General features: G+C 42.2%; 2 protein-coding genes across 3 annotated transcripts; one reads left to right on the top strand and one right to left on the bottom strand.

Annotated features, from left to right (window-relative positions):
* The first annotated feature begins 1,547 nt into the window (after positions 1-1,547).
* On the top strand, positions 1,548-4,402 carry trmt10a (tRNA methyltransferase 10A). Its single transcript, XM_086104641.1, has 7 exons — positions 1,548-1,942; positions 2,119-2,287; positions 2,347-2,418; positions 2,652-2,726; positions 2,897-3,046; positions 3,143-3,248; positions 3,367-4,402. The coding sequence occupies exons 1-7, from the start codon at positions 1,755-1,757 to the stop codon at positions 3,555-3,557; spliced, it is 951 nt and encodes a 316-aa protein (XP_085960767.1). The 5' UTR covers positions 1,548-1,754; the 3' UTR covers positions 3,558-4,402.
* A 978-nt stretch (positions 4,403-5,380) lies between these two features.
* On the bottom strand, positions 5,381-13,960 carry slc1a1 (solute carrier family 1 member 1). Of its 2 annotated transcripts, XM_086104638.1 has the most exons (12): positions 13,744-13,960; positions 12,458-12,598; positions 12,288-12,380; positions 11,289-11,403; positions 11,176-11,218; positions 11,006-11,104; positions 10,524-10,708; positions 9,451-9,558; positions 9,026-9,148; positions 8,502-8,696; positions 8,174-8,308; positions 5,381-7,192 (listed from the first exon to the last, which is right to left on the bottom strand). In XM_086104638.1, exons 1-12 carry the CDS (start codon positions 13,841-13,843, stop codon positions 6,952-6,954), a joined length of 1,578 nt encoding a protein of 525 aa, XP_085960764.1. In that variant the 5' UTR covers positions 13,844-13,960; the 3' UTR covers positions 5,381-6,951. The 2 variants fall into 2 exon arrangements, with proteins under 2 accessions (XP_085960764.1, XP_085960762.1); XM_086104636.1 differs by lacking the exon at positions 13,744-13,960 and having other exon boundaries at positions 12,458-13,382.
* Between the last annotated feature and the right edge of the window lie 506 nt (positions 13,961-14,466).

Here is a 14,466-nt window from a genome sequence, read left to right as displayed (position 1 = left end):
ACCCTAAAAAATTCCCAATGGGCTAATTTCTTATCTAACTGGGAGACTTATAGGCACCGACACCATAAATGGAAAGGGAAAGTTTTAGACACACTTGGACAATAGTGTCTGAATATAAAAAGATCCATCAGTACATCTGTTTGCTATTAGCCTCGTAACCCTGTGATTTTTTTTTCCTCCCCGAGCCGTAAAATCCATAAAACCTTACACATGGCAAAAACATCCAAAAGCACATTTGAGGATTTTGTTATACTCACGAAAACGTCCAAAAACCAAGAGCAATAGTGTATGTAAAAATATTTTGAAAAGGTGTAGTATGATGAGAATTTTTTGGGGGACTTGTATGTATGTATGTATTAACCTTAGTTTTCTGTTTCCGATGATGGCGTCTATCGCCATGTCAACCGTCCAGTACATACAAGCTGTGACAGGCGGATTGTATAATAGGAGCGTGAGTGCGTTGTTTTCAAGCTGGCCGCCGCCTTGTTGACTCAGCAACACTTCATCCTTTCCATTCCTTCTTACCACAAGATGACTCTTGCCATATGCTCACTTCAATGACTTTCTTCAGACCGACATGGAAATAGTGAAAAAATGAAATATTATAATGTCTTCATCACAGTTAGATATCACACATGACTAGGATTAAAAAAAATTTTTTTTTTTAAAACCCACTCCAATAATGAAAGTAAAAGGATTGCATAAAAGGAAGGATGGAATGGAGTGATGGAAAGAAGGAATTTAGTTGGGTTAGAAGAAGGAAGTCAAGTCAACTGTATTTATAGAGCACTTTCAAACAGCCATCGCTGCATACAAAGTGCTGTACATGGAGCACTTCCACAAGGAAGGATGGAATTTAGGCATGAAGGAAGGAAGGAAGGAGGGAAAGATGGAAGGAGGAAGTCTGAATGCAAGAAAGCAAACAAGGAAGCATGAAAGGAAGGGAAGGAGAGGGTAGAGATAAAGGATGCAAGTTAGGAAGAATTGTAATAAAGAAGGATGTATAAAACAAAGGAAATAAGTATGGAGGAAGGAAGAATAGATGAAGAATGAAAGTTAGGAAAGAAGGAAGGAAGAAAGGATGTATGAAGGAACCAAATTTGTATCAAAGGAAGCATGGGTTCCTGGGAAGAAGAAAACAAGGATGGGCGGAAGGAAGTAAAGAAGAGTTATATTCAAGAGAGGGTGAAGGGACAACGGAATGATGTCAAACCTGGATTTTAAACCCAAACACTTGCCTCGTAACCCTAATTTGAAACCTTAATACATCTTTAAAATGCTACACCTGGTTTACTGATCAGTCCAAACCCAGTCTACTGACATCACGCTCAACCTGATTTGAATCTAAGTTTTAAAACTGGCGAGCGACATTAAAATATGTTTCATCATGGAATTTTTAATTGGAAAAGAAAACGTGTAAATGTATCCAAAACAACGTTTAGCCCACCTTGTTTTAGAAAATGCCGATTAAATGACGTTTCAAATCGACGAGGTGCGGTAAACGGAGGTGTTTGAACGCACCAGGCGCGTTTAAATGACATCACGGGTTCGCGCCGCCATGTGTAAACTGAACTGGACGTTAACGTGCATGTTTACGCTTGATTTACATTTAAATTTTAATTACGCTCATATGTTAGAGAACCGTTTATATTTAAGCACGTCTTTTCTTTTTGGGGGATTGTTAAAATAAATACTAGGAACACTAGTGAGTCGTTTACTTTGCGCCTTTTGCAGGAGGACGTGTAAATTAACCAATGGATGATGACGAGAGCGTTCAGACCGATGACAACAAACTCCTAAATAATCATAATATTCACAATAATAATACAGCAGACGATAACAAAGAAGACGGAGAAGCCACCGAGAAGCAGGCCTTGTCCAAAAGGCAAAGAAAGAAGCTTCTAAAGCAGCAGAAATGGGAGGAGGAGAGGGACATGAGAAAGTAAGATGACAATTTCGAAAGAAAGAAATGAATTAATGAATAAATAAATCCACTCTTGTACCCAGATTAAACCACGCACACAAAGTGGAAAAAATACAGAATTTTACAATAAATAATGATTATTTATTTTTTTGCAAGAGATCGACCTGATTAGTTTGACATGTGTTGTGATACAGGCAGAAGCGCAAGGACAGGAAGCAGCAGCGGCGGCAGCAGAGACAAAATAACCAACAAGATGATGAAGGCGAACACCGCAGTGCCAGGAAGCGCCCGCGGCGAGAAGCGACGCCCACCTCGCTCAGGCTGGTGGTGGACTGCAGTTTTGATGACCTCATGTTAACCAAGGTAAAACCTATCCATTCCAACATCTGCTTCTCAATTCTCAATGCTTCCCCTCTCCTCAGGATGTGCACAAGCTTCACAAGCAGATCCAGAGGTGCTATGCTGAAAACAGACGAGCCTCGCATCCAGTCCAGGTGGGTCGCCTCTCATTTTGGGACATATTATTCATAATTCTGTCGTCGAAAGATGACAGGCAGTGAAGGAAAAAAAATGCACATTTGGAGTGATTGTTTTTCCACTTCACATCAGTACAGCTGCAAATAACAAAAACCACATCGTACTAAACGCATCCGTGGGAAGGATATATTTTGTTCAAGAGGAGACTACAGGCAGAGAAAATTTTAATTCGCGTGTCCCTATTTTCCAGTTTTATCTGACAAGCCTTGGAGGACAACTCAAACAAAGTATGGATGAAAAAGACAAAGGATGGATCAACTGGAAGGTAAGTACACCGTTTCAATATTCTGAGAACAAAATGGAAAATAAAATTCCTAATTTTACGAGAAAAATAGATGTTTTATGAGAAAGAGTCAAAACATAACAAGGAAATATCTTCCACGAATGAAATTGTAATATTACAAAAAGAAAAATATTATGTGGTTGTTTGTGCAGGATATTAGCATTAAATTGGAACACTATAGTGAAGTATTGTCCAAAGAAGATGTGGTCTACCTTACGTCAGACTCCCCCAATGTGCTGACGGAACTGGACCCTAAAAAGGCGTACGTGATCGGCGGGCTGGTGGACCACAACCACCATAAGGTGTGGGCCGCAAACGGCGAAAGAAAATAGCCGCGGCGTTACTCAAGGTACGCCTTCCTGCCCACTTTCATTTCTCTTCGGGTGCCGACTTTTCAGGGGATCACTTTGGAGCGGGCCCAGGATCTGGGAATCTGTCATGCCCAGCTTCCCCTTGACAGCTTCGTCCAGATGAACAGTCGCAAAGTTCTCGCGGTCAATCACGGTACTGAGACACTCCTCACATTCTCACTTGATTCTCGTCAGGAATAAACATTCTTTGGCTCCCCCCCCATGCTGGACTGTGGTCTTTTGATTGGGGTCCGGTGTTTATTGCCCATCAGTGTTTGAGATCATCCTGGCGTACACGGAGAAAGGCAGCTGGCAGGATGCGTTCTTCTCCGTGCTGCCTCAGAGGAAAGGAGCCAAGGCCCTGGCCACAGGCCCGGGAGACGGCAACCAAGATGGCGACGGCCAAGAGGACCAACCGGAGGAGCACTTGGACCTTGAAGCTCCCCAACCAAGCGAGAAGTGAGCCCACCAAAAACTTGTCCCATTGGATTATTTATTGAGCGCTTTAGCTTACTTCTGGGCTCGTTCCTCAATTAGATTGTCAACGCAACTTTGCTTTTTATTTCCGCGTTGATGAATTTTACTTTCCGATTGTGCCAAATTGATTTCAGATCCAATGGGATGACATCATGGATGTGTGTGTTTATTGAAATGCAACACAAATATATTTGAGACGCATTGAATGACATCTTCATTTTACAGGAATTAAGTTGCAATATTGAGGGAGGGAATGGGGTTCAATTCTCATTTCACGATTAATAAGATGTAATTTTCTGAAACAGAATTATGATTTGATTCTTGTAAAATGACTTTTCTTCCCTCATAATGAGCCTTCATTCTTTTTTAAAAATGCTCAGGATGTTACAATTTTGATAATTGTTTTTCTCTTTTCTCATGATATTGCAATATTACAACTTTAGTCTTGTAAAAAAAACTTTTTTTGTAATACAGCGCATGGTAAATCTGTATTGTGAATTAATTTTTATTGCACATAATGCTGCTTCAGTTTTGTCAACAAAAAGGCTCATGATATTGTAACTTAATTCTTGAATTTTTGCTCTTGATTACAAATTGATTCTCTTCAAGTGAAAGTTAACTTGTCATTGCCACTTTAAAACTCACTTGTATTCTTTGGCATTCGACTCAGCATGACTTAGATTTGTTCTTGGTTATACTGTTTGGTGCTTTCTACCGCCTTTATTACCGATTTGTCTTACTGTTTATTGTGCATGTTAAATTGCTCCATGTACAGCACTTTGTATGCAGCGATGGCTGTTTGAAAGTGCTCTATAAATACTGTTGACTTGACTTGACTTGACTTATTATTACGATACACACACACACACATATATTTAAAACATTTTTAATTACACTGGTCAATTTATTGGCAATTTTTTTTTGTGATTCCTAATCTTCCCTCGGTTTTTAATAACAGTATAATAATAATTTTATATGTAATATTGTGATATATTTAGTAATATTTATGAATTAAGGATTCAGCAACAGGTGGAATTTTTTTTCTGAAATGTCGGGCGAGCTTTTGAGGTCAGATTTATCAACCAAAAAATGAAAACGTCTTGTGATGTGCGAGAAAAAATAGTCAAGACATTTATTACAATTTTGCGTCAAAATATTCTTATTTATATATATATGTATATATACTGTATATATATATATATATACTTCTCAGATGATTTTTTTTTTTGCACATATGATTTTATTCTTGTAAAATTATTCTTATGACTAACCTCTCTTGAATTTTTGTGGTCATAGTTTGACTTTATATACCGGTATATACAGTATATATATATATATATATACACCTGTATGTATATTATGTCGAGAGGGAAGAAATTTCATCTGTGCTGTATGTTACACATACAGTACATTTGACAATAAAGTTTATCCAATCCAATCCTCTATATATACAGGTATATATATTTTTAATTACATGATTTTGCGACTTTCCACTGAGAGAGTTGGAGTTGATGAGCTCTTCAGGCAAGACTGGCTACAAGCAGTGTCCAGGTGCTTTTCACGTGGTGCCTGGATAACCGTGCGCACTTGTGTTAAATCAAGGCGAGGCCATTAAAGGCCCATGGCGCAGCGAGCGTCCGGGGCCGTAGATCAGCGGCAACAAGAGGAACATTGGGATCTATTGCACAAAATGTGCTGAAGCGGGTTTCTATTTTCGTCAGCTTTTTTTTTTTTTTTTTTTTGTCCCCGAACCACCTCGTAAATAACGGCACCAAGCGAATTGCCCCGCTTGGCAACAATCAATATTCATTTGTGCTTTGGAAGCGACTTGTTTTTATTCATATACTACACAGCGAATACATGAATTGACAAAATCATCAAGCCCTCGAGCCGCTTTGTCGATTGCTCTGAAGGACCTTGTCCGCTTTCGATGGCAAAATGCGTTGGAGGATATTTAGTCGTGTCTTGGAGTACACTTGGAAAGCTGACTGAAGGTCACAAGAGCACACAGTACGGTACGTTGGTCTCTTCGATGGGCGTGTGTGTGTGCGTGTTTGCAATTTTGGCTGCTTAACAACAACAACACAAAAAACAAAAAGTTCTCATCTAGTTTGCCTAAACTATTCACACTATTCAAGAAGCCTGTTCTCGAGAGAATTTACAGCTACATTTGACACCGTTTTGTATTTTGCATATTATTGGAATATTGTATCATTCAAGTACAGGAGAGTGTTGGTGAAATATTTAATTTGGGCATATAGAAATCACTTTGAAATGGTTCCCACGTTCTCGTTTAGTTACCTATGAACATTTTTTATTTTATTATTAAATTGCCTAATGGAGGAGAATCTATCTCTCTCTCTCTAAATATATATATATTTTTTTCTTTACAATAAATATGGTTTCTTAAATGCAAATCTTGGGAGGTCACCTTGGAAAAAATTAAATTTCTTTTTGTTTTTGCTCATCACTTGACATCTTTTTTTTCCTCTCACATGACCACTTTTTCACATTACAACTTCTTCCACACGCTACCATTTTTTCCCTTCTCATTTTCCAGGCTTAATTTTTAAATTGTGATTTTTTTTTCCTTGTGACAACACCTTGGCACCATCCTGGCTTTTCTCCACGTGCCACTTTCCCCTGTAATATTCTGACCTTGTAACATTGCATCGTTTTTCTCGTGACGTCACACCTGTTCCCTCATATTACCGCTTTCTCGCAACTTGACTTGTTCAGATCCGACACGTTTTTGCAGCATTCTGACTTTTGCATACAATTACACCATTTTCGCCACGTGACTTCTCGTGATGACACGACTTTGCGTTATAACATTACAACTTTTCCTCATATCACCCTTTCTACAACATTCTTTTTTTTCTTGTACTATACCAACCTTAATCTCATAATATTTACCATTTCCTCCATTGTCCCCCCCCCCCACACCTCCCCGAAAAGGGCTAAATTCTCACGAGAACAGGGCGGTACGCTCATCATGCGGCCAAAGTTCACAGTGTTTTCACGACTCGAGCCTTCAAGTCAACTCACCTCTTCACAGGCTTGGCACAGTTGCAACATTCTGTACAAACAGTTAATAGGAGCCGTGCGTTTTCTACTCAGAAGCAAATAAAGCTGCATTGTGGAATGTCGCCGCCGGATGAACACACCTCACATCATCCATCCATCCACTAAGGACTTTTCCAGGAGTATAAATGTATCGTTTCAGTGTAAAAAGGAAGCACTTGAAATCAGTGGGAAAGAATGGTGATGATGAATGGAAGCTTCTATTTCTGATGAGAATTGCTGATAGAAGGTATTATCCCTCGGGGGTGTATGGCACTTTTTTCAGGCGGGGTGGGTGGGGAATAGGAGGCGGGCGTCTAGAACTGCGACGTTTCGGTAAAGGAGATGGCGTCCGTCTTGTCGACGGCAAAGCCCCCGTTGACGTAGGATTTCTTGTCGCACTCCTCGCCGTCTGATGTGGCCTCCAGAGCGAAAGGGTTGGCCACGTCCACGTCCGAGATCAGGTCCATCCTCTCCAGTTCGCTCTTGGACAGCTTCTGGACAATGCCGGCGCCGTAAGCGTCGCCCAGCACGTTGATCATGGTGCGGAAACGGTCTCTGCGGCAGAAGCGCTTATGAATTGGAATATTAACAAGACTTCACTCATAACAGTTCCTTTTTTTCCTTGAGGATAAGCAGTTCGGAGAATGGTGGCCCCCCTGTGTAGAGTTTGCATGTTCTCCCCGGGCCTGCGTGGTTTTTCTCCGGGTACACCGGTTTCCTCCCACATTCCAAAACCATCCACGGCAGGTTGATTGAACACTCTAAATTGTCCCTAGGTGTGAGTGTGAGCGCGGATGGCCAATAGAGGGCACATAGAAACGAATGTGCCCTGCGATTGGCTGGCAACTGGTTCAGGGTGTCCCCTGGCTACCCCCACAATCCATGTGAGGATAAAGCAGATCAAAAAATGGATGGATGGAGTTCAGAGAATGGATGGATGTCATTCAAACTTTTTCTACTTATCCAACTTTTTTTTGTCTTTAAAAATTAACCTTTTTTTTCATCCATCCATCCGTTTTCTGTTCCGCTTCTCCTCACAAGGGTCGCGGGGCGTGCTGGAGCTTATCTCAGCTGTCTTCGGGGAGTAGGCGGGGGACACCCTGAACCGGTTGCCAACCAATCGCAGGGCACACATAGACAAACAACCATCCGCGCTCACAATCACACCTCGGGACAATTTTGAGTGTTCCAGGAACATGTCATGGATGTTTTGGGAACGTGGGAGGGAACTGGAGTCCCTGGTGAAAACCCACGCAGGCACGGGGAGAGGCGGAGAACATGCAATCTCCACATAGGACAGCTGGTCCCGGATTCGAACCCCGTACCTCTGCACTGTGAGGCCGACGTGACCCGGGTAGTCAACCCCCCCCCCCACCCCTTTTATTTTTTCTGTCTAAATTATTCTAAGCACTCATGGCAAGGGGGAACGGTCTAATGAAAGGGAACACGTTACTATAAAGTGGAAGCGACCGAATTGGCACACGCGATGAAGATGAGCAGCTCTTGGGCCAGCTGTATGGAAAACGCATGACTTACAGCAACCAATCCACAGCGACGATGAGCGTGACATCACTGGCAGGTAGTCCAACGGCTGTCAAGACGATTACCATGGTGACCAGGCCGGCATTTGGGACGCCTGCAGCTCCGATACTTGCCACTGTTGCGGTAATGCTAAAACAAAGAAGCGACAACGTGTACAACGGCGCACTATATCCAGTGGTCTTAAGTCTCAACAAGAATTACGAAAAGGCCGTAAAATCCAACGATTGTGGTTGAAATGAAACATTTCAGTTATGTTGTATGTCAAAGCAAAGCATTCTGGCCCCTCCCCACCATTCCCCTCGCTGAGCTCGCGTCAACATACCTGATGGTGACAATCTGCCCCACGTCCAGGGCGTAGTCGTTGAGCTGCGCGATGAATATGGCGGCGACGGCCTCATAGAGCGCCGTGCCGTCCATGTTAATGGTGGCCCCCACGGGGAGGACGAAGCGGGTGATGCGCTTGTCCACGCGGTTGTTTTCCTCAGCGCAGCGGAAGGTGACGGGCAAAGTGGCAGAGCTGCAACACATTTATTCCCAGGAGGTAGACCGCCGTTCGACTACCGTGACCCTGCTATAGCGCACAATTTTTGGATGTGCAACCACCTAACTTGCTAACACATAATGAGAACGGCCGCTGACGGGTTAACACTTTGCATAGATGGCTGCCGTGTTATAATCCTTTGAGCAACAGATATTTGAACACAAATGACGCAGCAACACACCTACACAGACATATTTTAAAATACACACAGGCACATATTCTTCATCCTCTGCAAAAAAAAACAACAACTTTATTTTAAAGGCGCCTGGCCCAAGAACGTTGAAGGGGAATGAAGAGACTAGTACCTGGAGGAGATCATGAGCGCTGTCACCAGGGCCTGTGCCATCCCCAGTGTGAACGTATATGGATTCTTCCTCACAATTACAAAGAAGATAAGTGGCAGGCAGACGATGGCATGGATGGCGAGTCTATGCGAGAACGAACAAACGAGCCATGAGTGATGTCGCTTCCGTTTGCACATTCAAAGCATACAGCAAAATAAGTGTGCGTGGCCACTGACGTTAGATAATAGTGTGGGTGCGCTTCCGTATCCTTCTTGAGACCTTACCGCAGAGAATGTATTGACCCTTACTTAGATTTACAGGTGTGAGCTTCAAGCTTTCATTACGCTATGTGCAGGTTGAGCAGTTTCAAAATGTCCTTGCCTTATCTGTGGCCACTGGACGGAAGAATTGGCCCAAATGTCAAGCATAAATCCTCCCCGGCTTACCCACTCAGCACCGTCACCATATAAAGACCCATCTTGCGGAAGATCTCCCAGTCTTCCACCTCAATGATCTTGGCGGCAATTAGGAACAGGATCCCGATTGGCATATAGCTGAAAAAATAAACAGAAAATAAAAGGTACCTTCTTTCATTCGGTCCTTTCGACAACAATTGTTAGCTTCCCACTCGCCGCTTGAAAAAGTACTTTTTTTTTTCCCTCTTGGACATCAAGTTGCGGAAAATGGACTGAAAACAGGGGCAGAGCTACGTGGAGGCCAGCGGTGGAAATGGCCACCCCACATCTAGGAAAAATGTTACCTTATTAAGTGTATATTTAGAGAACAACATGATGCAAAATGGTGTCAGCTGTTGTGACACTAGATCACTCTGATTGGCTGTTACCTCGCAAATCAGTGCCCGAGATCGATGTAGACTATCAGATAGCACATAAAAGCACAGCAATGGCAATTAAAGTTTTATTATCTAGTAAATTAAGGTCAGCGAAACGTTTTTACTTCTTTTTACTTTAGACTTGAACTTGCTTGTATTATGAGTGTGCTGAGCAAAGTTTTGGATATGTGTGCAGTTTATTTTATGAAACCCTGACTACGGATGGTATGACATACAATGACTTCCCAGTCACAGAGGAGTTTACAGCCAAGTAAAATTACATGTGCGAGTGTGTACACAATCGCATGTGTTATGGCCACCGCTGACAGGTGTTGCGTCGCTCTGGCCACCCCACTGAGAAGTTTCTAGCTGCACCCCTGACTGAAACATTGAACAGACGAATATAAAGTCTAAAATTTCACCCGTAAATGTCATTAATTTTGGCTTTGAGTGTGTGACATTTTGCAGCATGCTTTGAATGGCTGAGATAAGCGCCATCTGGTGGACAAATAGACATTTTGTGCCGCTGGACGCAAATGTTTAATCTTTTTGAAGATTTTTCATTGAATGTAATTTAAGGAACACAGGCCACAAAAAAGAAATATCATTTTTTAACAATTCTACCTAAATACATTCCACACAGCCAAAATGGCTTCAAAAAAAATTTAACGACGGCGCATGACCTACCACATAATTATATGCACCAGTTTCATGGTGGCATCGTTGAGGGCATCGAAAAACTCCAAAAGGATGCGTCCCTTTTCTCCCATCTTCCCGATGACGAGTCCGAACGCGACGCAGAACACGATGAGGCCCAAAACATTGATTCCGTCCGAGTACGTCCCGCTGATTTTGTAATCTTGGGTGATGTTCTGATGACAGCAAGCACAAACGCGGAGGCCGGTGATTCACATTTCCACATTCCCCCAAATGAAGTGAATGTATAAATAGGCTGAACCTCAAAGAAAAAAAAACATTTTGTCTTCCGCTTGGAAAAAAACAAAACAATTTCCCCCGCCCCCTAAACTGTGCAAAATTTTGTAGCCAGGTCTTATGAAACAAATTTAGGAAGGAAATGAACACAGGATGCCGTATGTGACACACCTGTCTTATATAAAGCTGACACTTCTAATGAGTGTGTCACATTAAACTATAAAATATTAGCCTACCTCCACGGCAGCTATCACAGTGGTCGCGAGAGGAGGAATGTCCGTACTTGCGACTGGAACACTCGGAGGTGGCTCCAACTCCTTGCGCTTGGTTTTATACTATGGCGAGACACCTGTTAGCATTAGCTGCACTTGACGTGAGGGACACCCGTTAATGGACGTTTGTTTACCTGTTGGAAACAAGCCTGCACCAAGTTTTCCGGAAACATGTTTCTGTTCATCAGAAATGAAAAAGGTTAGAAATACAAACATAAAGCAAAACATAAATAAACATTTGACACACCTGAGGAGGTCCAGCAGCGTGTCAACAGTGGTGACGTTGGGTGTGGTTCCGGCTCGGTCGATATGCTGCGCAGTTTGAGAGACTCCAGGCTTGATGGTCATCACTAAAATGATGCCTGCCAAAGAACAACAGAGATGCCATCAGGTACTTTTATTTCACCATGTACAGCTGTGGTGTCCAAACCATGGCACAAGGGCAATTTGTGTCCCATGATCCATTTTTTTAGTGGCCCAAGGCATGTACAAAACATAATTCTTGACATGGCCCACGATGCCTTTATTTATTTATTTTAACAGGTGGGGTTAATGTGGGCATTATTAGAAGTGTAGCTGTCAAAAAAGTTCAGGAAGGTGAGTAATGGGCACGACCACGATACAACTAATTATAAACTTTTCTTGATATAAAATCACACAAATACATTTACAGCTAAAATGATAACAGAATTTTTCTTCATAACACTGTGGAGAATAAAGCGAATTCAATTTCTGCTTAGTGTCAATTTGTGAAAATATCATATGAATGTCCTCAAGTATGGTCAGCTAACCACAGACGGTTCTTGTTTTGGTTGTGAATGTGGAGACGGAATTTTGCTGCTGCTTGATGCAGGGGCGGATGAATTCAAGTGGGATGCAGGGCTCCAGGCCACCCTCAAACCAAAATAAAATCCATAGCTATTTTCCTTACAGAAAGCTTTGACGTAGAAGTTTTTCAAAATGACTACATTTTATAAACAGTGTATCATTGATTGGGTGATTAATTGATTGATTGATTTTTACCAGTTAATGTAAAAATAAAGACATCAAATTAGCTGACGATCCGGTTAAGGTCCAGCAGCAAGTTAGAGTCTTTGAGAGGTTGACGTTTGAAAAAGCAGGGTGGTAAACTTCTCGATATGATGCAGAGAAAGGTCTGAATGGCTATTGACAGTGATGATCACCTGCTAATGGCCATCTGGAGTCCCATCTTCTGCATTTCAGAAAATGCGCAAATTGAACTCACCAAGGATGACGGCAATAATCGTGGTGGAGAAATAATAGATGACAGCTCGCAGGCCGATCTTGCCCGACACCTCCGAGTCCAGGGCTGCAACACCTGTGCACGTGATGCGCATAACAGTCCATGCGTCATAATATACACTGGTTGCATTTGTGAATCACTCCTACTTTTACCAGTAATCATGCTGGAAATGATCAAGGGCAGAATGACCAGCTTGAGCATTCGCATCAGAATCTCTCCCGGGAAGCCGAAATACTGCTTGTGGAGATGGGACAGCGAGGCGTATTCTCTGACCGCAACACCCAGACCGATCCCTACAACATGAACAGAAACTGCCTGCTTAATGCAACAACAACACTGTATTGGAGGCAGAGGCTCTAATGGTATCCACATAAAGTAGAAGAGTTGTGTTCCCATTAAAAAAAAGGCTCAACTCAGCTATTAGCTATTGATTGTAACGAGCACATATGGCTCGTATAGTGCCTGTTTGATTGAACGCACCCATTATGACAAAATCACACCAGGCTTTCACAAATCTCGCGAGACTTTAGAGGACTATCCGTAATGTGGCAAAAGTAAAGTACAGTATCATCACAAAAAAGTCGTAGTGTTAAGGTCGTAAAGTAATTTGATGAGACAAAAAAGGTCACGTGACAAGAGTAAAGACGAACGAATCTTGTGAGAATGTCCAAGAATTAAGATGTAAAATGTAAACGTAAAATATAAAATGCACATCGTGATGCAGCCAGATATGTAACCATGTGAGAATAAAGTCGGAATGCTACGAAAAATAAAATTGCAGCATAATGAGAATTATGTGTTGTTGCAACAAAAGGTTGGATGTTATGAATTGCTTTATGGTCAGAAAAAATACATATATTTTTACGAGAATCTATCATACTACAAGAAAACATTTTGTAATGTAAAAATAAAGCTGTAATATTATGTGAAGTCATATTGCTACAAAGACAACTTATTACAACGACTAGTATTTTATGAAAGTAAATGGGGTTTTTTTCAACAAAAGATTGAATGTTATGAGAATGAAGTGAAAATGAATAAAAGCTCACCAAAAAGTTGAAACGTCGGGAATAGCGTATATATGACAATAAAAGTCATCATATTACATGAATGAAGTCCCTAATGACGAATGATTGTCATTCATACTTTATCTTGGGAACACTGACTTTATTGGGGTCACATTATTGTTTGCAAAAGCAATTGGTGGCATGCAGTGAAACCTGTAAGGAACTACGCTGTAATAAAACATTAAACCCACAAGTGCTGCTTGGATGCTTACCTATTTTCTTTCATACATTTTGTATGCCACCCACCCACCCAAGAATAATCTATGGGGAAAAAGGCTCTCCCACCCTTCACCTGAAGCATCACGTATGCGCTCGGCGTGCACCGCAAAAAGAGGCTGAAGGATAAAATGGAGATGGATGCACATGCATACCGAGCAGCACCGATACCACCGTGGCGATCAGCAGCCAGTTTTTCTTCAGCAAGCCTTTGCAACTGATGCGTCGCCGCTCTTTGTAGCCCATCATGTCCATGGCGGTCCACGAAGAAGGTCTCTCCCTTCCTCGCTCGGACACAAAAGCGGAATGTCACGAGCAGATGAGGCGCTGCAGCGTCGCGTCAAACGCTGCTGATGGCCAGCGACGATGTGAGGGAGGGATGAGTGTGTGTGTGTGTGTGGGGGGGGGGGGGGGCTCTCTCTCCATCCTTCCTGCCCCCCCCCCCCCTCTCCACAAGGTGTCACTTGCAATTTCTCCTCTACGTTGGAATTCAGCACAGAAGGGTATTCGTGATGGAAAACTGGTGGGACACATAAGAGAAGAAAAAATGTTGACAGAGAAATAACCGGCAATGTTACGAAGAAAGCAAAACATTTGCGAGGTCAAAGTGTAATTTCGTGTAATGTGGGTCCTACTATGGGGACAAAAGGTCTGGAGATGTATAATGTAGTATTACAATTACGATTGTTTTTACTATATTGACCTTTCGGGGAGGTAAACAAAAAAGCAGAGAACTAAGCAGAATGTTACTGTTTAGTCAAGCAAAAAGAGCACGCAAACCTGAGGAAATTAGAAAAACGTGACCAAAAGTTATGGTGCAGGAGACTCCGCCCACCATCACTCGCCATGGAGATTGCGACAGAAAGAAAAAAACCAAA

Source organism: Hippocampus guttulatus, chromosome 2 (genome assembly GCF_054856545.1).
Source record: "Hippocampus guttulatus isolate MCC_2025c chromosome 2, RoL_Hgut_1.0, whole genome shotgun sequence".
NCBI classification, from domain to species: domain Eukaryota; kingdom Metazoa; phylum Chordata; class Actinopteri; order Syngnathiformes; family Syngnathidae; genus Hippocampus; species Hippocampus guttulatus.
Note: the sequence above shows the minus strand (reverse complement) of the source record. Positions and strands in the feature narration are given on the sequence as shown.